This window comes from Culex pipiens, chromosome 2 (assembly GCF_016801865.2).
Source record: "Culex pipiens pallens isolate TS chromosome 2, TS_CPP_V2, whole genome shotgun sequence".
Lineage (NCBI taxonomy): Eukaryota > Metazoa > Arthropoda > Insecta > Diptera > Culicidae > Culex > Culex pipiens.
In genome coordinates, this window is record NC_068938.1 from 15,886,813 (window position 1) to 15,908,557 (window position 21,745).

General features: G+C 39.7%; 1 protein-coding gene across 1 annotated transcript in view; it reads right to left on the bottom strand.

Moving 5' to 3' along the window:
• Window positions 1–5,632: 5,632 nt before the first annotated feature.
• Window positions 5,633–21,745, bottom strand: part of LOC120419913 (basic-leucine zipper transcription factor A-like) — a 75,057-nt gene continuing 58,944 nt past the window's right edge. Inside the window, exon 3 of the mRNA XM_039582778.2 lies at window positions 5,633–6,433. Coding sequence (XP_039438712.1) covers window positions 6,083–6,433 — 351 coding nt within the window. The 3' untranslated portion in view covers window positions 5,633–6,082. The remainder of the gene's footprint in view (window positions 6,434–21,745) is intronic.

A 21,745-nucleotide genomic window follows, 5' to 3' on the forward strand; every position in this document is an offset into this window, starting at 1 on the left:
TTTAAACAAGACAATATCTCGACAAATTTTGGTTTGAATCTATATATATAAAAAAATTCGACGGATTTGTTCGAACGCGAATCCGTTCAATACGGAGCGTCGGATCGAGGTGCTCTTTGTTGCATTGGGTTCGTATAAGCCCAAGGAAGGTTCTTACGCTAAAAAGTTACAACTTTGGCCACTCTGGAACCGATTCCGGGAAATCTGAAGATTGTATGGGAAAAGTTACGTAAAATCAAATTTTGATCACAGGAGGCTGAATAAGCAAAGTTAAAAACGTCAACAAGCGAAAAAAGGCAGAACGAAGTTTGTCGGGTAAGGCTTGTTTCATATAAAAAAATAAAACTTTTTGTGTAATTTTCTGTTTTTTTCGATAAAATTAAATAAATCTAGCCAAACATTTCAAACGTGTTTAAATAAGTGTTTCACTTGAACTAAATTAAGCATGGGCTAAATATTTCTTTACAAATAATCCAGACATTTTACTCCAGCAAAACTAAACAAAACATGCTTACGTTAACTCCAAGAGCAATTACTTTCATTCCCAATAGTATTTTTGTTCACTCACCCCAACTCTTGTAGGTACTCAAACTTAAAATATAGCACACTCACTAATGTGGCCACCCCCAAGTTCCCCCCAAAGGAGTAAAAGTTCGAGGAAGTGGAGTACGGTGTAGGCCTCAAACAACAACAACAACAGCAAAAACGAGCACAACAATTATGCTCAATGAAGCGTAAAACTATTCTATTGAAAACGATTAGGCAAAAACGCAAAAACGCTCTCCACAAGGCGTCTCAAGAGTTTGGCGGGGGGAGTAGAAAAAAAAGTGAAATGATAGATCGAAGCCGTCAAAACTTCGCTAGAGTTTGGCTGAAGAAAAAAAGGCGCCGAAAGTGCGGCCAGCTTTAAATGGGAGAAAATGGGTTAGACCATTGAAAAATTGGCTTTGGGTTTTGGTTGAGCCCCATATGAATTTCGCGCTGCTTTAAAGTTCACCTGGGAAGCTTAGTCACCTCATTAATCGTCACTTAGTCGAAGCCCTGCATGTGAACCTCCGGAAGGCCCATAAACCACAACCGTAGAGGAGGCGGCAAGAGATCGAGATGGATCGTTTAGCAAGAGGCGTTGGAATTGTACAGCTGACCGCAGAGCAAACCCCTTAGGAATCATGGCGGGAAAATCAACGAACGATCTTAACAGGGTGGCAACCAAAATTAAATTATGCAAATTTTATTCAATAATTTGTTTATTTTGTGTTTGAAATTAAGGTTGTGATTTAGTACACTATCCTGATTATTCGAGTATTTCCCGATTTTTCCCAAAAAATCGCCACCATGTCCACCACAAAACAAAAGAACGACAACGACACTCGACCGCGCACTCTCGGAAATCTCCCAGAGGACAAGAACGACAATGGTAATTGTTTCTGCACGACTTCCCGACAGCCGGGCAAGGCAAGAAAAAAGGAAAGAACCCACAAAAATTCGATCTCCAGGCCGCAGAGACTTCAACAAATCCCGGAGACCTCGTGTGGTCACAACCTCGACCACGAGTCAGAGAGAGACCGAGAGGAAAATTGACTGGATGAGTGACTGACTAGATGATTGACTTGACATCCACGGCGCGGTCCAGCGGCGGTGTCGTGTCGCGCGCGAAATTCCGATTCCCTCCACCTTCCCCGTGTGACGGCCTCCAACTCCGGCTTGGCAAATGAAAAATTGCCCCCAGACCACGGAGGGTTGAGGGGGTTGTCCGGATGAAACGCGAGGCTTTTGTTCCACGTCAATTGAATAGACTCCGAGAGAGAGAGAGGGAGAGACCCCTTGCCGCGACGAACTTCGAACCCGAAGGGTCTCCGGCCAACCGACCTCAGCGCTCTAGAGTAGAGACGTGTGCGCAAAAATAGGTGTGAAATATTACTGAAATATGTTAATTATTTCAAGCGGGGTGCGAGAGAACGAGCTCGCTCGCGCGCAAAATGCCACATGCCGCAGACGGGCCCCAACATGACAGTCGTGCGTGGGAGGGTTTGGTCCGGGTTGGAAGATGGGTGTGTCCCCGTGAACGACACACAACGTCTCGTGGAGAGAGAGAGAGAGAGAGAGAGGTGTTGAGGCAGCATAAAAAGTGTCTACGAACCGGAACTTGGAGGTCGAGGCAACATGCAACAGTGATCGTATGTGCGACGTGACGAACAGGCTTGCCACAAATACCGATTTTTCAGCACAGGCCCGAAACACAAACGAATTTTTTTTTACAGTTAAAATAAATTTGAGCAGTTTTTGTTAAATTGGCCAAAAAGATAAACATTGTTAGCATCTTTTGGCATGTTCCATTTTTGGTAAGAATATTATTCTTTAAAGTTATACTCGATTGAGTGTGTGGTATGTGCCAAAAAAATCTGTATTTGTGGCAAGCCTGGCGACGAAGAAAGTGCGATCGATGCTTTGCATGCAAGTTGAATTGCGTGCAATTTATGGTACAAGAAAGCTTTGCATGCAAGTGGATCTGATGATCCACAAAAAACATATGGCCGATGTGATCCACAAAAGCTATAGCTTGAAAGATTTCTAGACAAGGCATGCACAATGTACAGCAAAAGAGAACTTTTAAAAATCCCTTAATACAGGCAAAATGCACAACAGAAATGATTTTTAGCTTTAGCCTTTGTCCCTGATCACGAATCAATATCTCGTGACGGAGGGTCGGTACGACCCCTTCTATTTATGAAAATGTTTTTCAATAATTTGCAGCCTATATGGTGGTGGTTTGGAAATTTGGTGTCTAAGGGACTTATATGTTTTAAAAATACTGCCATTTTTTGTTACTTGAACGTAAAAAAAATTGGGACGTGTCATTTTATTGGAAATTTAATGTTTTTTTTCGAATTTTGAATGACACAGAAGGGTAATTTTTCACTTAGTTAGATCAATATTTTTCATTTTAAAAATTCGTGTTTTTGTCATTTCACAGTGTTATTTTTCAGAGTGAAACAATGTTTTACAAAGTTGTTTCAATAAAAAAAAGGTTTTTGGGCAAGTCTCTCCTTGGATTCATATTTTTACATTTTTCCTGAAATTTGCTTATATTTTCAAAACCATTTCTAAGCAAATCATTTCAATACGGGAGCGAATGACCCATAGGGTTAAAGTTCCCCCAATAAAATCAACAACAACATTTCAATGAAAATTCAATATTATTTTGCATTTAAGAAATTTCGATTCAACATAATTTGCTTTACGTATATATTAACTATTTCAAATAAGGGTTTGTAATTTGATCGAGCATCTAATGTTGGCATATCAGCACTTTGTTGTACAATTAAAGCTTCTAAAAGCGAGTTAACTGAAACCAAGTAAAAAATAGCCTGCCAAACTTGCAAAACTTCCAGCTCAGATATCTTATTTTACATCGTACAGTTCAAATATGACCCCAAGGCAATCAACTACCCAAATTTGACTGAGATTGAGCCTAAATGAGTAGTTCGATTAACCGAAGATTTGTATATGAAGCTTCGGAATCATAAATATTTTTAATCTTTAATCACTATTCTCTTGCTATCAACATCAAATTCGAGTCCTGCGTCATTTTGACCGCCATTTTGGATATAAACATTATAAATCACTTTAGAGTATTGTTAGGGTCATTTTCGAGCTCGACATTCAAGTATATGACAAAGGCCGTAGCATATTTCATTTTAAGTATTTGTTTCTTAAAATATCCTCAAAAAATCAGGGAGCAAAAACATTGACTGACATTAAAATATTAGACGAAAAAAACTTGTACATTTTTTTATAAATTTAATTGTAAACTATTCACAATAGTTTGTGTAATGCTTATTTATGCGTATTCATACAGAAAAAAAATAATAATATTTAACAAATTTAGAATTTTTAAGCAACTGATCAATAAAACACGAAAAAGTCTTGTAAAAAAAATATTTGTAAGAATCGCCCCCTTCTTTAAATCAAATTTGTACCAACCTTATCCGAAGTACATTATTTATAAGACCTTATACAAATCGAGTCTGGAATGTAAAAGCTTAAAACCTATCAATTTTATAATTGATTTTACATAATTTACTTTCTTTTTTTTAAATTGCGCTTTGATGAGATTCCATTATCTAATATGTAAATGTTTAAAAAACAAACCTTTGGAGAAAAAAAAACTTTAAAATATTTATTATTTAAAAAAAAATACCGGAAAACCTAATGAATAAACAAAAATGATTGAATATTGAAGAATAATAAAGACAACAAGTCAGTCAAAATTTAATTAGAACAGCATTTGCCAAAAATAACAAACCAAATATTCGAAAAAACAAAACAAAACAAACAAAATGCTTGAAACGCGTTTCTAGTTAGGCCGTTGCAAATATTTTTCAAAATTCATGTCGCAGTAGATTTGTTTTTGTTTTTTCCCTGTTTTTTTTTTTAAGTAAATATTGCAAGGGAAAGGAAAATATACAAAAACAAAAATGATGGAAAAAAATTATGCAAAAAAATGATAAAAAAAATTTACATCAGAAATTATTATTGATGAATATTCATCAGAGAAATTTAATTTTGCAGACAAAAAATAGGGGTGCTCTGGAGTAACCATGGGCGTTAGAGGGTTAAAAAATAGGTTAAATTACTCAAAAAAGAGATAATTTTCAACCATCCACAATTCAACTTATTTTTTATGAGAACTATGAAACATTTTTACAACGATCTAATAGATTTTTAAAATTATGTCTCGCAATTCCGTTTTAAAAATAGCTGATTTACCTTTCATTGTGTAGAAACACAATGGCCAACTTTTTTTCAACAAAAATAACAGTGCTGAAAAGTTTATTATAGCCCTCATTTGAGTACTGAAAAGTTCAACTTTTTGAAACTTGTTTCGAAAAATAATACTTTTTGATCATGTTTTGGGTTGAGAGGAAAACAGCGTTACATAAAAAACCTATATTAAAATGTGTATCTAAGTAAGTTTTTTTTTTTCATCTAAGTAATGCCAATATTATGTTTTACGAATAAAAAATTATCAACTTATTTTTAAACGTGACCAAACATGCTATACATGATTCTAAGGTGTTTTCAACTATTTTTTAACTATAAACTCTACTACTGAAATTACGAGGAAGTTTTTCACTGCACTTTTTTTTAAATTGTATGAAGCTGCCAAACTTTACCCAAAAATTTCGGAAACGTGGATTTCAGTTAATTATCCTGAACTGAGTAAGTTGAGATTGATGTTTATATCTGGATTTTTTTAAATAGTCCAAAAAACTTTTTTTTTGCTATCCTTACTGAAGGCGGTTTAAATAACACTTAAAAACTAAAGAATAGAATTATTAATGCGACTTAAAAAAAATCAAACCATTCTTAAAATTTATGCATCTCGGAAAAAGGGTGCGCAATGAAGTTTTACCAAATTTGTTTGCATTAGTGAATTTATCATCAAAAGATCCTTTTTGTATTCATTTATGTATAAACTTTGGTCTTTTTCTTTACTCTTGTAAACAAATTTAAGTCCATATCAGATAAAATTAAACTTAAAATTAACAACATGAGCAAGGCGCAGTTGTGCAACAGCAACAATCAAGAATATTTCTCAAATTTTCCAGCAAATCAAAATCCCACCATGTATTGTTTCACGTATTTTTATTTTACTTAACTTCACATTTCGTGCGGCTTCGCAATTTTGGAACAAAGTTTGCATGTTTTTTTTTATCATGAATTACGGCTTGTCACATACTTTAAGAATTACGTTTTAATTAATATGTACACAAGAACAAGATGCGGGGGAGAAGCAAATACCTTCTTAAGTTTTTTTTTCAGGGAGATGATTGGATTCGGCACCTTTTCCGAATCCGAATACTCACAACAACTAATTTGTGTCTTGTTCTATTGACTTTTGACTTTCACGTGTTTGTGTTCAACTTATGGTTTTGGATCCCGTCGTCGGAATCATTCCAAAAAGAGAGTTTATCAATTGATTTTTTGTAGACGTAGTATTGGCTAGCATTTTTAAAAGTGAGAGAGTTTTTTGTTTTTGTTTTGTAAGGGGGTGTGTCATCTACACTAACCTAATATCTCATACGGGCCTCGACGGGGCTTTCCGGTTGGGTGGCGGCGGCGGAGGTGCCCGCATCCTGCTGCTGGCCGTTTGCGCCGCCGCCGAACTGAGCACCGACGCCGCGGCCACCGACTCGATCAGGTTGTGGTGGTGGTTGGTCAGGATGGCACCGGCGCCCACCGTCTGCGTGTTGGACGAGTCGTCCTCGTCGTCGTCCGACGAGACCGAGTTGGCGTCCGAGTTGGACGGCGTGGGCGAGGGGGGCGAAAGCGTTTCCTGCTCCTGCAGCATCGTCCGGAACTCCTGGATGGACTCGTTCAGGGCCCACAGCTGCGACAGCAGCGACAGATCCAGCTGCCGCAAACCGTACTGGAAAGGGGAGAAGGAGAAATTGCGAGAATTAGTTCTGTGCGATGGCCTTCTGGAATGTAGTCATTAAGTTTCATTTCAAGCTTCTCGATGAACCACTGAGCGAGAATTACGGGGCGATTCCCAGCAGGTTATTAAATCGCGGAATTGCAACTCAATCACGGAAACACGGTTGGCAGCGCAAATCTTTTAAAACTAGATGACTGGAAATTCCGTCAACATTGCCCACACTCCCATTCTGGACTGGCTAGAAGAGTAAATTGAAAACGACGACGTTGGAAAATTAAATAGAAGCTCTTCGTGAGATTTACTCGGTTCCCATCATCTGAACTGGTTCTGATTTGGCAGATTAGCAAAGTCAACATGAAAGCCGCCAAGATCCGACTTTTGATGATAGAGATTGGGGAGGTTTCGCACGTCATTCAACCTAATAATTTCTGCAATCTAGAATAAAGTCTTGAGAGATGAAGTGATCATTTCTCACAAGCACTGTATAAAAACAAGCTTTTTGAACCATTTAAGCTAATTCAGCCTAATAGTTGTCACGCTTGAACCGCTATAACCTGTCATGTTAACGTTTACACAATCGTTTTATCCTCCCATCAACCACCTCCGACTGCACACAATTGCATGAATCGGCGACCCCAACTGTTGCAAATCTCCGTTGCCAATTAGAGACTCTACACAGCCATGCAAAGTAACATGAATTGTTGCTAGCCCATAGTCGAACGCGATTTCAATCGAGCCACATTTCCATTTAACTCTGCGTGGGGCTGCTTTACCGGCAGAGGCAGGATACGATCCGTATCGCCGCCACCGCCGACGCCATCAGGTCGCCACAACACCACTTTCAATTAGTTCCTTGGCCCCGACAGCAGAGCGCGATTGTTGTCGCTAATAACTCTCCGGTGTGACACGCGCGCGCTCCTACGAGGGGGATCTTAATCAAAGTCTCGGTTAAGTCATACACAAAATGGTTCAACAATAAGTTTTAAGGAATAGCAAAAAAAAAAGCCTGAACGTTGGAGTGATTTAATGACTTTCTTTGCGCCCCGTCAACCGGACCAAGTCGCGTGGAACATGGCGCGTTTTCTCCAGGAGTTGCCGGCAATAGTAGGGTTGAAAAAAAAGTAAACAAAGTGTTTAATCCCATTCAAAGGCGATTGCGAGCGGGCGCGTACTAAAATGTCACACTTCAAGTGGTTTTATTGAGGAAATTGGTAATGAGACGGCGTTGTCGTCGTCGGCGAGAGTTGAAGTCGCGCCGAGCTCAATGAACGGATCAATTCAAAACGCCCGCCATTGCCCGCCCCCTGCGAGATTGTCATGCGCGAGCGCAGATAAGTTTTCCCCTCGCGAACCGATATCGAGGTCTGACTTCTGGGTCTTGGTTACAGAGGTCGACAAAAAAATCTTCTGCTGTTGAAGTTAGTTGAAACTTATGATAACTTCAACATGAAAATGGTGGAGGCGCATGGTGACTGTTGAATTCTTAATTTTTCTGCTGAACTGTGTAATCGGAGCCCCGGAAAACTACGACCGCGACTGCCCGATTACGCTCGAAAGCAGAGCAAACCTTCCCACTGAGGAAAACTCGTTTGGAAAATCACGTGATTGAATGGCTATGATCCGATAATAACGGCTAGTTTCACAACCTTTTTTATTTCCAAACAAATTTGCATAACCATGAAACCATGCCGAAGGTACTCTCAAAGTACAATAAAAAGGCGGTTATTATAAACCCATCTAAATTACACACATCTCACCGCACAGCCGCTGTCATCGCGTTCGCGGATTTTCTGCTGCTGCTCTTGAACTCACTTCCATCGGAGGTACCAATTAAAATTACATCACACTCTAGCGGCCGAGGCCATATGGCACCCCCTCCGAATGGTCTGCTACTGCTGCTGCTCTTGATTCCGGCGCAATTCAAGGCCGCCCCCCAAATGGCCAACTGACCGGCGAAAAACAAAAATAATCAACAACCAGAGCGGAGATGGACGGATTTTGACGGACTCGGCCAGTCGGCCAAAAGCCGGCTGCTAAAAACAACAATTATAAATAAAAGAAATGAAAATAATGAACCATTACCGCATTATCGCCATTACCCCTTGTCTGGTGGATGCTCGATCAGGGGAAGAGGCAGCATAGAGTGGCGCGATTCTGTTTCCCCCCATCCAGCCAGCTAGCCACTAGGGTGGTTATAACCAGTCTTAACCAGTCTGAAGGTGGGGAACTTTGAAAGATATCAACAGTTCGTTCAAGATTCGATACAAAGAAAGATACAAAAAATTGGGACCACCCTACCCACTGGTCGACCAGTGGTCAATTGGTGGTCACCGCTGGATAGTGCTTTTTTAGCGTTTTTGACATTGACCTTGATACATCAGTGCACCAGAGATGTGCCACTAGGCGGAGTTGAGCTGACTTGTTTGTACAATTAGAGGGTCAAACCGTAAGGGAAGGTCAGAATTTTTTTTCCGGGTGTTGCCCACAAATGTATTTGAAAAAAATATTTGTATTTTTTTCCTTATAACAAGATAATGCGAGCGTTCTTATATTACATAACGCAAAAAATAGACACAAACTAAAGGATATTAGATAAACTTAAAAAAAAAAACAAGTATAAAATTAAAAAAAATTAAGCCTTACATTTGAAAAGTTCGTATGAAAACTTTAAATGCTATTTTGAAAGTCTGGAAATATTTTGATGGGGTTCCTCAAACAATTTAACATAAGATATCAAAAATGGTGAAGTAATAATAATCAGAATTCCGAGATACATTCTTTTGAAAATAAAAACTGGATTTTTCGATGCACCGCGCAAAAACGGAAAAAATACCAAAACGGTAAAAATCTTTTTTTTTTTTTTTTCACTAAAACTGTGATTACTTTGAATTTTATGACCTAACCTTTTTGGGTACCAAAAGTTGCGTCTTTCAATTACGAAAATTTAAGTACCCAGTCAGTTTGGATAATCGAATCATAAAAAAATGTTTTAGAGTTTTATTTATTTTCTTTCTTTTAACATGACATTCGAGTTCTACAACCCCACTTGTTCAAATAACAAAGGATAGTAACAGAAAATGTTCTCAGAATAACAACTTAAATATTGCAATAACAAATTAACAGTGGGTAATTCTCTACCAACTCACACGAAATCGGGAAAAGTTGCCCCGACCCCTCTTCGATTTGCGTGAAACTTTGTCCTAAGGGGTAACTTTTGTCCCTGATCACGAATCCGAGGTCCGTTTTTTGATATCTCGTGACGGAGGGGCGGTACGACCCCTTCCATTTTTGAACATGCGAAAAAAGAGGTGTTTTTCAATAATTTGCAGCCTGAAACGGTGATGAGATAGAAATTTGGTGTCAAAGGGACTTTTATGTAAAATTAGACGCCCGATTTGATGGCGTACTCAGAATTCCGAAAAAACGTATTTTTCATCGAAAAAAACACTAAAAAAGTTTTAAAAATTCTCCCATTTTCCGTTACTCGACTGTAAAAAATTTTGAAACATGTCATTTTATGGGAAATTTAATGTACTTTTCGAATCTACATTGTCCCAGAAGGGTCATTTTTTCATTTAGAACAAAATTTTTCATTTTAAAATTTCGTGTTTTTTCTAACTTTGCAGGGTTATTTTTTAGAGTGTAACAATGTTCTACAAAGTTGTAGAGCAGACAATTACAAAAAATTTGATATATAGACATAAGGGGTTTGCTTATAAACATCACAAGTTATCGCGATTTTACGAAAAAAAGTTTTGAAAAAGTTACTTTTTGCGTTTCTCTTTGTTTCGTCGTCCGTGTCTGTCGCGGGTGACCATGAACGGCCATGATCGATGACGACCAACTTTTTTAAAACTTTTTTTCGTAAAATCGTGATAACTTGTGATGTTTATAAGCAAAACCCTTATGTATATATATTAAAATTTTTGTAATTGTCTGCTCTACAACTTTGTAGAACATTGTTACACTCTAAAAAATAACCCTGCAAAGTTAGAAAAAACACGAAATTTTAAAATGAAAAATTTTGTTCTAAATGAAAAAATGACCCTTCTGGGACAATGTAGATTCGAAAAGTACATTAAATTTCCCATAAAATGACATGTTCCAAAATTTTTTACAGTCGAGTAACGGAAAATGGGAGAATTTTTAAAACTTTTTTAGTGTTTTTTTCGATGAAAAATACGTTTTTTCGGAATTCTGAGTACGCCATCAAATCGGGCGTCTAATTTTACATAAAAGTCCCTTTGACACCAAATTTCTATCTCATCACCGTTTCAGGCTGCAAATTATTGAAAAACACCTCTTTTTTCGCATGTTCAAAAATGGAAGGGGTCGTACCGCCCCTCCGTCACGAGATATCAAAAAACGGACCTCGGATTCGTGATCAGGGACAAAAGTTACCCCTTAGGACAAAGTTTCACGCAAATCGAAGAGGGGTCGGGGCAACTGCTGTGTGAGTTGGCGGAGAATTACCCCAGTATAAAAAATCGTTGGAAAAAAAATCGTTCCTTAATAAATATTAGTTGCTTATGCCTATAACTTGAAAACCATTGCACTGTATCAAAAAATGTTGTAAAGTGATTTTTAATTGCAAATTTAATTTTGCAAGTTCTTTATTTTTCATTTTGTTTGACAGTAATTTCGATTTCGAAAAACCATATTTAAGCCTTATAATAGTAGTTTATGCAACAAGTTGCAAAAAGAGGATTTTTTCAGCATGAGTCGTACATTTATCCAACGAGGTTCACCGAGTTGGATAAATACGAAGAGTGCTGAAAAAATCAAGTTTTGCAACGAGTTCCATACAACATTTTTTGCAATTCCAAAAAAAACACACACTGAGTGAAATTTTATGTCAAATTTTCATGTATTTTGTCAATAAATCGTTTAAATCAAAAAAAATGTTGAAAAGTGTTACCTTTCGTAACAAAGTTCAACTTTTTAGCACCCATTTGAGTGCTGAAAAGTAGAACTTTTCAGCAGTTATTTTGTAAAGTGTTGGTATTCGATTCTGTTATTTTTGGTACAGAAAAGTAGGCTATTTCGTCGTTCAAGAATGACAGGAAAAGTAAATAGTTTCACGACGGAATTGCAAAAAATTTAAGACGACGACGACACGACGAAAAACCAAAAATAACAGAATCGAATAGCAACACTTTTTCAAATAGATGCTGAAAAGTTGAACTTTTTAGCACTTGTTTTGAAAAGCAATACTTTTTCACATTTTTTTATTGGAACGATTTATTGACAAAAATACATGAATATTTGACTTATAATTTCACTCAAAGGGTGTTTTCGAAAAAAGTATTATGAAAATTTTAAAATCAAGACTAGCATTTTAAATGGGCGTAATATTCAATGTTTGACCCTTTTAAAACGTTAGTCTTGATTTTAAAATTTTCAAAACATTTTTTTCGAAGAGATCGGAAAATTTCACGATTGTTTCATGTATTAACATTGAAAATCGGACCATTAATTGCTGAGATATCGTCATTAGAAAATGGTGGGCTGTTTGGGTGAGACTTAGAAAACTTCAATTTTCGTGTTTCTTTTTCTTTAAGCCGCTGTATCTCAGCAACCAGAGGTCCAATCTTCAATGTCTCTTAGACAATTTTATAGAAAATTTTCTGAACTTTTCAAGAAAAATATTTTTAGAAATGGTCACTCATGGTCACTATTTTTAAAAATTGAAAAACTGCAAATATTTCGCTAAAATCAAACTTTCGGTGGCTATATCTAGAAAACGGAGCCCTTTATCAAAAAATATGTAAAGTACTTTTCAATTGCAAATTCAATTTTGCATTAAAAAATAATGTCAAACTTGTTTTTGCATGAAACTTCGATTTTTTCCAAAAATCACTATTTTTTTCAAAAATTCATAACTCGGCGGCAGATTTTTTGACCATGTTTCTCTATGGCTCAAAAGTTGCGGATTTTTGTCCCCTAAAACATATCAAAAAATCTCGAAAATCAAAAAATACGTATTTTGGGAAATTGAGTTTTAGTAAAAAAAAAAGTTGATAAAAAAATCCTCAATCTTTTTTTTCCTTGTACCTATTTTTTTCTCAAAAGTCCTCAACAATACCTACAACTTTGCCGAAGACACCAAATTGATCAAAAAATTCACTCAAGAGTTACAGCTGTTTGAATATTTACATACAATTTTTGTATGGACAGCTGCCAAAATTGTATGGAGACTTGTATGGGTGAACCAATGACACAAAATAGCATATTTGGGTATAGGGAAGGCCCCCACAAAGTTTGAGCCAAATCAAAAAATACAAATAAAATCCATTTCCGGTTTTGGTAGAGAATTGCTCAAATGGCTTATTTTCAAAACTTGTTGAAATAACAAAGGAGGGAATTCATGGATAAAGTTTCATCTGAATTAAAAAAAATAAGGAATTTTTTTGCGAAATTCTAATCGGCAAGGCCAATTGCGTAAAGTTAATCGCAAAGAATATTCGTTGAATTGGATTGAGTTTGAGCATGAATGTTCATACAGCAGCACAGTTCGGATCGTAAAAATTTGCAAAATTCAAGATAAAACTAATGTTCAGTCATTTTTAGACTTAAAAATCTCTTGAATTAGAAAAAATTAAAAAAAACTCATAGTTTTCTCCAAAGGTAAATAAAAATAACGAAAAATCTAAAAGAAAATAAATGAAAGATTATATTTGAAACAACGTTATAACCCTCTACTGCTTATTTTTTTATTGTTTCCTTCTTTTTATTTTAAATATAGAAAATGTCAGTAAAAAAACAGCGCCAAAGCTGACCCCTAAAAAAATATTTTTTTTGAACATTGGCAAAGTCAAACTTCCAACCTTAAAATTTTCCAAAAAAATAAGAGTTCTCTTGTACCACTTTAAAATATGGATGGACTTGAAAGATTTTGATTTGAAATGATCCAAAAATTTAGTCCAAAATTTTCCTTACAAAACACTTACACAAATTAAAAAAAATAGCAAGCTGTCATAAAGTGTAGAATACGACAAAAAGTTTATGTTATTTTTAAAACACTTTGAAAACCCCGCCCTTATGGATCAATCAGACCGCGCACTGGACTCACAATCCAGAGGTCGCCGGTTCGAATCCCGCGGCGGGCGCTCTAAAATTCTTTGTGTAAATATGGGTATTCGGCGCCGTCGCTCCGTGCCATACTTTCATACACTTAGGAGCCCAGGGCGACGAAGTCCTTGTAGATAAAAGGAAGACACTAGTGGTTGGTACTAGCAATGGTGGCCGACAGCTATAAAGTCAACTTCGTTTTTTAAAAACCTGAAATATTAAACGCTGCAATTTTGTTTAAAAAAAGTTTCTAAATACCAATGAAACAAACGAACGAGACCAAATTTTCCAATAATCTGGAAAGACTGTGAACTAGAGATTCTGACCTTTAAGTCTTTAGAGTCTTTAAATGTGATCCGATCATATCATCCAATCGATTAATTTTGAATCAAACTGTTTCGGTATAGCTCCTTATCGCGAATCAATTTCATTTTTCTCCCTGCTCCACTACACCTGATCATTTATCCAAAATGAATTATTGAAGAAATACCGCGCACATCGATACGTTATAATTATTTTCCTTTTCGGACACCAACAATTGCCGAATAATTGGCGCGCGAATTTTCACGTTTTACACTGCTGCTCAAAGAACTCACGCGGTCTACCGCGAATCTTCGCCGAGTGCATCTTCCAGCTTGGAGGTTTTGTTTTTCCTTCAACCGCGGCTGATTAACGGTGGACGATGTACTGGGCAAATGAAGCAGACATTTTTGGAATACTCCTGTACTGGTTCGTTGTTAAACAAAGTGTTGAGCTGCTGCTGCCGTTGAGTGGGCGCTGAAACACACAACTTTGGAAGCAAACGGCCTATTTCTTATGGCGGAATAGGGTAACTGAATTGAAGTTTGACCTTTCGAACTTAAACTTGTGAGAACTTTAGAAGAAATTTTAATTTTCGTCAAATTTAGAACCCCCTACCCTACACGCGTGAATTATAGCCAACTTCCTGATCGAGGGCAGTGCTGCCAGCCAACAAGAGGGAGAGAGAGGCAATGTTTACTGGAATGTGGCCGCTTGCCGGGTGAAATTACATTGCAGCAAGTAACGCACACCCACCTGGCGCAATTAATGGATGTAGTGTGCGCCTTGTACAGAGTAAAGGGTTTGGTAGCGCAGCAGCAGGTTGTCCGTTAACCGGTTCGGAACGCGGCTACGGTCCGCGCCAATAGATTGGTGATGTAAGGGCGGAGAATGCAGAACGCCGCCATGGCGTTCTTGGTTTGAGCCCTTCTCAGGTGATCGTGATTAGCGGAATTAATTCCGCACTTGTTCTGCGGTAAAGCAAACATGGAAGTCGTGATTTGGCCGCTGGGAAGGATAACTGCATTCTTGGGCTACTGCTTTGGACAGAACGCTTTACCAACTCGTCGCCATCGTGCTAACTTGTCGTACGTGAATTTTGGGCCAAATTGAGTTAAGAACGCCATTTTGTGCAGCTCACAATGCCTCACCTTTTGACCTTCACAGATCCCCAAAATTCGATTTCAATCCTGAGATATTCAACAAAAACCGAAAAAACTCCGTGCCTTTTTGTCACTTTACATATGAAAGTAGTTTCAATCTTGTCGTGCTATCTTGTCACTCCATGAAAATTGATGTAAGTGCGACAAAAGGCCAAAGGGATTTCAGGCCAGGAAAGCCAGGATGCGTTTGTCGCACATACAAGCTAGATTACCGTAAACATTTGTAATTATAACTCGGGACTCCAGCAACCAACTTCAACCAAACTTTGGGACAATGCACAGAATGGTGAGCCAAACAAAACGTGTTTGTTATTGTTTACATTGCGTGCTCTCGTTTTTGAATATTCAAGGTCAAACATTAAAACGCGTTTTTCTCGGAACGTCAAAATGGCGGGTGCGACATGATAGCACGACGACGTCGAACTGAGCTACCCTCTTTAATCAATTTATTGATTTCCGACACTCCCAGAGCATGACAAAGTCTAATCTTAGCTATCACTTCATCATCATATCGCTTCCAGCTCGCTCATCTCAACCATGGAAAATTAAACAAATCAGTCAAATGATATGCACCTTAGTTATGCTAATGTGATGATGTGGCAAGTGATGCGACGGTTTTACAAATTGATCCTGTTAAGCATATCTACCAACTCAACTAACCGCGCGCCACTTAATCAGTTATTCATTCCTTCTCGTGCGTCGTCGTCGAAGAACCCGGACTGAGACTGATGATGCTCATCAACTCTGAGCGCATTCGGTAGTTTTATTGATATGGGTCCGCGCTAGTAGGTATATTTGAAATTTAAATCAGACCTTGGCGCGGGACGACTTCTGAATGACTAAGCCCCGAAATAACGGAATTCTTAAGTAGGGTATTCTCATGCCCGCACCAGGTTGAGAAATGTCGGTTAGACAACAAAACCCGCAAAACAAGTTCATCGCCAGCTCATCAGCTGGGAGAATCTCCCACAGAACTCAAGAAGCTAAACTCTTTCGCGGCCGCGGTTCACTAGCGAAGACACGACCTCTCCTTTCTACGGCCGTACATGTTCTTCAAGGTGCATTCAGCGAATGTGTGCGATTATTAAACCATTATACCGCAATTATCTCATCAACGGCGTTCAATGCAATGTATCTCAGGTCTGTCGAACATTGCGAGCGAGCGCGCGCGAAAAAAATCGCATGTTTTGAACGTTTTTTTTTTCTCCCCTGAGGGGGTCTGCCACCACCTAGTAGTACGTGCATAGTTGATGGGAGATGTTGGTAATTGAAACCCCACGAAATTCCCCACGTCGTCGGGTGCGCGCGCAAGTGCTCACCACTTTTTATGGGCATTTTAAAATTTTGGATTGTTCTTCGAACCACCGGGCAGATTTTTCGGTGTGTGCGATGATGATGGACTAAAGCCCATTGTGCGCAGCACACTGTTGCAGACAATTGATGTAGGCCACACACGTGGTGTATGGAAGATGGGTGAGTATGGTGAACGGTGGGTGTCCACATCTCCCAGGGGTATCGATTTCGTGAATGAGAGGTACGTGCTGTTGCAGTGCAGGAGAAAAAAAATGCAATACTGTATTGCGCCTTGCAGCAATTTCTAGAGTTTTGTGTCAATCGTGCTAGGCCTAGATTTTTTCATCACACTGCTTTGCAGGACTGAGAACTGTCAACTTTGCGCACTTTGCACCTCAGTAGAGTGCTGCGGGATTATTTTCATCACAGTTGGCAAACTGAATTTCTATCACACCATCAAAACAAAACAAGTGCAATGCATCGACTTCTGACCCCAATCTAGTCACCAAGCTGTGGTGGCCGTGGCAGTTAAGTCTTGAGATGGTCTGTTAAAGGTTCTTGGATCGATTCTTGTAGTTGACACTTTTGGGGTTTTTTACGGGTTATTTTTTCTAATAAGCTCGAGGCCATAATTATATCGGCCATCTTGTAACCGTTGGTCACAGTTCTTGAACGAACCTTTACTTTTTAACATAATTCCTCAACCTACAATACTACACCCTACACTAGCAGCGAAGGGATTTGCGTACCACTGCAATTAAGACAGGCTCGACAGCGCTGCGTCGAAACTGCATCAAAAATGGATTGGATTGGAAAATGGTGGAGTTTCCTTCCGGAAAAGATTAGAAGGGAGAAGTGGAATTTTATCACCGATTGCAAAGATCGGAATCACTTGCCATTCAGGTATGTGTGGTTAGTCAAGTGTCCCAGTGTCAGTCCCGTTTTCGTACTGGTCACGCTCTGCATCCCGGAAAAGGAAGTGCCCCGGCAGAAGTCAATAATCCGCAGGACCTCGGCAACCCACGGTTTTTGGTCGGTCTAGGCTTGTGAGTGCGTAGGGGCCATTGCCTGCATCAAAACGTCCACCATACATTTCACCTCTGGCGGACCATCTTCATCTCTGGCGTGGACCATCTTCACCTCTGGCGCGGAACGCGCCATCATCGTCAAGGAGGTTCCCCTCTCGGTTCAACCGGATCAGCCAGGTGCTGAGAGTCAGTGAGTGAGAGAAGACGCCTAGCCGCGCGGAAGCCCAGCAACACCCGCTCGACTTCCGGCAGCGGAATCCTGCCCGAAGCAGCAACAACAGCCATCAGCTGTTATTTGACTCCAAAGATCCACCGTAAGCCAAGATGCCGGCGCAACACGACTGCATCTCGGCACCAAAGACCGCGATTCCACAGTCGGAATAAATCGGAACACACTTTCTCTGGGCTGGACGAGCTTTCTGAACTTCCAAAAATAAATAAATAAACAGCCTGCCATAGCAACGGATATCATCGTCATCACTGTGAAGAAAAATCACTGTGATGAAAAAATACTGTGATGAAAATAATTGCGCAAGACTCTAGTAAAGTGCAAAATGCGCAATATAGTTTTTAGCTGTACAGACTTTGCTTGACAAGTTTTTTTTTCTAATTTTGTGATGATTTTCAACAGTTTTCTGATTTTGACATTGCATACAATGTTTTGATTTCTTTAAAGTTTTGAAATTGATAACAAAAAATATTAATAGATTATGTGAATGAAACGCAAAAAAAATATAACATAGCAGAGTTCGGAAAACCACTCACACTCACAAATTGAGTAGGCTTCCTCACAGTAAACACTCTCGATACTCACCGTGAGTGTGAGGGCTGAGTAAATTTACTCATATTTGAGTAAAATGAGGGTGTGAGTAGGCCGTTTCCAACAATTTGTTATTTACAAAATCAATGACCACATCAATCCAAAATCAAGTGACTCTATCAATCGGTTGTACATTCGAGGTAGCGTCAATGTCTATTAATCCGAAGGTTATGTGTTGGTATTAAAGTGGAAACAATATTTTGTTGTCTGTCTCGTTTTTTTTTTTCATTGTTTCAAAAGAAGCCTTGGATTGGATTGACGGATTGACCTACCGCAGGATAAATCGAAGGCCACAGACGAGGGCAGCTTCTGCGGGTGGATGTTGGCAGCCATACCAAAAGAAGATGGCCGTGTTGCTGTGGGTAATGGTCACTCCCTTCGACAGCTGTGCAACTGTGGCCACTCTCGGTCGCTGACAGTTCTACCAATATGTCTTGCCTAAGAACCAGGATACGCCAATGGAGCCTCAGCGGCCGCCGGTGGCCCTAGCCTAAAGCTGTCCAAAGCACTGGATCGGCCTTTTTTAGTTTTCAGTGAACCTCCAAGCCAAAGCCACCGGTGGCTACTGCAACTTCTCTGGCATGTCCCGATTCTTAACCAAAACACATTTGTACAACTGTCGACGACCGGGAGTGGCCACTTACCTCAGCAACACGGCCATCCACTGCTGGTAGAGCTGTTAAAATTCACCCGCAGAGGAATTCCCCGTCTAAACAACCTTCGACCAATCCGTCGGTAGGACAGATGGAAGCTGACAACAAACAACTGAAAAAAAAACCAGATTATAATCAGGATTTGAACCACTGTGATAAAAAAAACTTCTAATTGATAGCACTGCGCCTCTACCATCAGGACTACTTTTTCGCTGTTGAGTGAACAAGAAAATTACCGATGTAGAGTTTGACATCTCGAAATTTGTTTTCTAAAATAGCCCTCATGAGCGCTCAAAGCCCTCTTTGTGAGTAAATGAGGAAGGCCCTCACACTCACCGAGAGTGATGAGTAATTTACTCGCAGGTAACTTAGTTTTTCCTCATGGTTGAGTAACTTGTGAGTGAGTTAAAACAAAAATAAATGATTTGTCAATTTTTGATTTTTTCTCAAAACTTGAAGGTTATAATTACATTTTCATTGATATCGACACAGCACAAATTGTAAAAAAACAATTCTCTCTAAAATCGCCCAATTTGGCTGAAGCTTTATAAAGGGCTTCCCTATGACCAAAGAGGGCATTTTGTGCCATTGGTTCACCCATACAAGACTTCATACAATTTTGGCAGCAACCCATACACAACTGGTGAAATCCGTATTTTAATTTCTTAATTTTTTTATTTTTGTTATGTTTTAAGGGACAAAACCCCGCAACTTACGAGCCATAGAGAAGTACGGAGAAAAGTGATGCCGCTGAAACATGATTTTTTTTGACAAAGAACTTTGTCCTAAGGGCACTATCTACGGGTGTCAATCCAAAATTTCGCGAAGCGAAAGTGTAACGATTTTCTGTCGTTTTTCAAATGCTTATATCTTCCCCCCCATTCAAACAATCTTTATGTTTTACACACCAAACGAAAGGGGAAGTCTTAAAGTACAAGTTGACTACCTCACAAAGTTGATAAAACTTTGTTAAAGTACTTAAAAGTTAAGATGAAAATAAAAAATGAATGCAAGAAAAATCCCGGCTGCTGATTGGCTGAAAGCACGTAGCAAATGTTGCTTCCTCTCCTGCTTTCGCGAAACTCTCACGCGAGAGTTTGGCACCACTGTTGCCACATTTCATGCGAACTATATAAGCTAGCACTTAGCCTCAGAAAATTTCAGTGCCTATCGCGGTTTCGTCAAAGACGGATCCACGGTGGTAATTTTATTGCTCACACACACACGCACACATTGAACGACACAGTATGTGCACCAAATTGGGAGGAATTCTGTTCTAATGAAGATTGTTAGGAAGGTGACCGGAAAACTAGAATGATTTGGGGCAATGGGGTTGGGACCACATTGATAGAATATTGGCCACACCCGGAGTGGCCAGTGCCCTGGGGAAGGTTCTTCCGGGGGGACATTTACCGAACCATACGACTTGGGGCAATATGGGTATCAAAATTCATGTTTTTTGAAACTGGTAATGGAAATGGCCATTTTGAACGGATTGGCCACACCCGGAGTGGCCAGTGCCCTGGGAAAGGTTCTACCGGGGGGACATTAATCGAACCATACGACTTGGGGACCATCCATAAACCACGTGGACACATAAGGGGGGGGGGGGGGTGGGTATGGCGATTGTCCACGCTCCATACAAAAAAGTTTTTTTTTGTATGGACAATTGTCCACGAAGGGGGGGGGGGGGTTCGAGATTCCCAAAAAAGTGTCCACGTGGTTTATGGATGGTCCCTTGGGGCAATTTTGATACCCATATTACCCCAAGTCGTATAGTTCGGTAAATGTCCCCCGGAAGAACCTTGCCCAGGGCAATGGCCACTCTGGGTGTGGCCAATCCGGTCAAAATGGCCATTTTAATTGAAAAAACGAAGTTGACTTTATAGCTGTCGGCCACCATTGCTAGTACCAACCACTAGTGTCTTCCTTTTAACTACAAGGACTTCGCCGCCCTGGGCTCCTAAGTGTTTGAGTACGGCACGGAGCGACGGCGCCGGAATATTGCCAAAACAAGTATGGTTCGGAAAATGCCACGGAACCGGCCACTCTAGGTTGTGGTCACCACAATCAAAATGGTTATTTTCATGTCCAGTATCAAAAACCATGAATTTTGATACCCATATTGCCCCAAGTCGTATGGTTCGATTAATGTCCCCCCGGTAGAACCTTCCCCAGTGCACTGGCCACTCCGGGTGTGGCCAATCCGTTCAAAATGGCCATTTCCATTACCAGTTTCAAAAAACATGAATTTTGATACCCATATTGCCCCAAGTCGTATGGTTCGGTAAATGTCCCCCCGGAAGCACCTTCCCCAGGGCACTGGCCACTCCGGGTGTGGCCAATATTCTATCAATGTGGTCCCAACCCCATTGCCCCAAATCATTCTAGTTTTCCGGTCACCTTCCTAACAATCTTCATTAGAACAGAATTCCTCCCAATTTGGTGCACATACTGTGTCGTTCAATGTGTGCGTGTGTGTGTGAGCAATAAAATTACCACCGTGGATCCGTCTTTGACGAAACCGCGATAGGCACTGAAATTTTCTGAGGCTAAGTGCTAGCTTATATAGTTCGCATGAAATGTGGCAACAGTGGTGCCAAACTCTCGCGTGCAACATGTTGTCACATTTCATGCAAACTATTTAAGCTAGCACTTAGCCTCAGAAAATTTCAGTGCCAACCGTGGTTTCATCGAAGACGGATCCACGGTGGTAATTGTATTGCCCATACACACACACGCACACATTGGAAGACACAGTTTGTGCACCAACTTGGGAGGAATTCTGTGTTAATGAAGATTGTTAGGAAGGTGACCGGAAAACTAGAATGATTTGGGGCAATGGGGTTGGGACCAAATTGATAGAATATTGGCCACACCCGGAGTGGCCAGTGCCCTGGGGAAGGTTCTTCCGAGGGGACATTAATCGAACCATACGACTTGGGGCAATATGGGTATCAAAATTCATGGTTTTT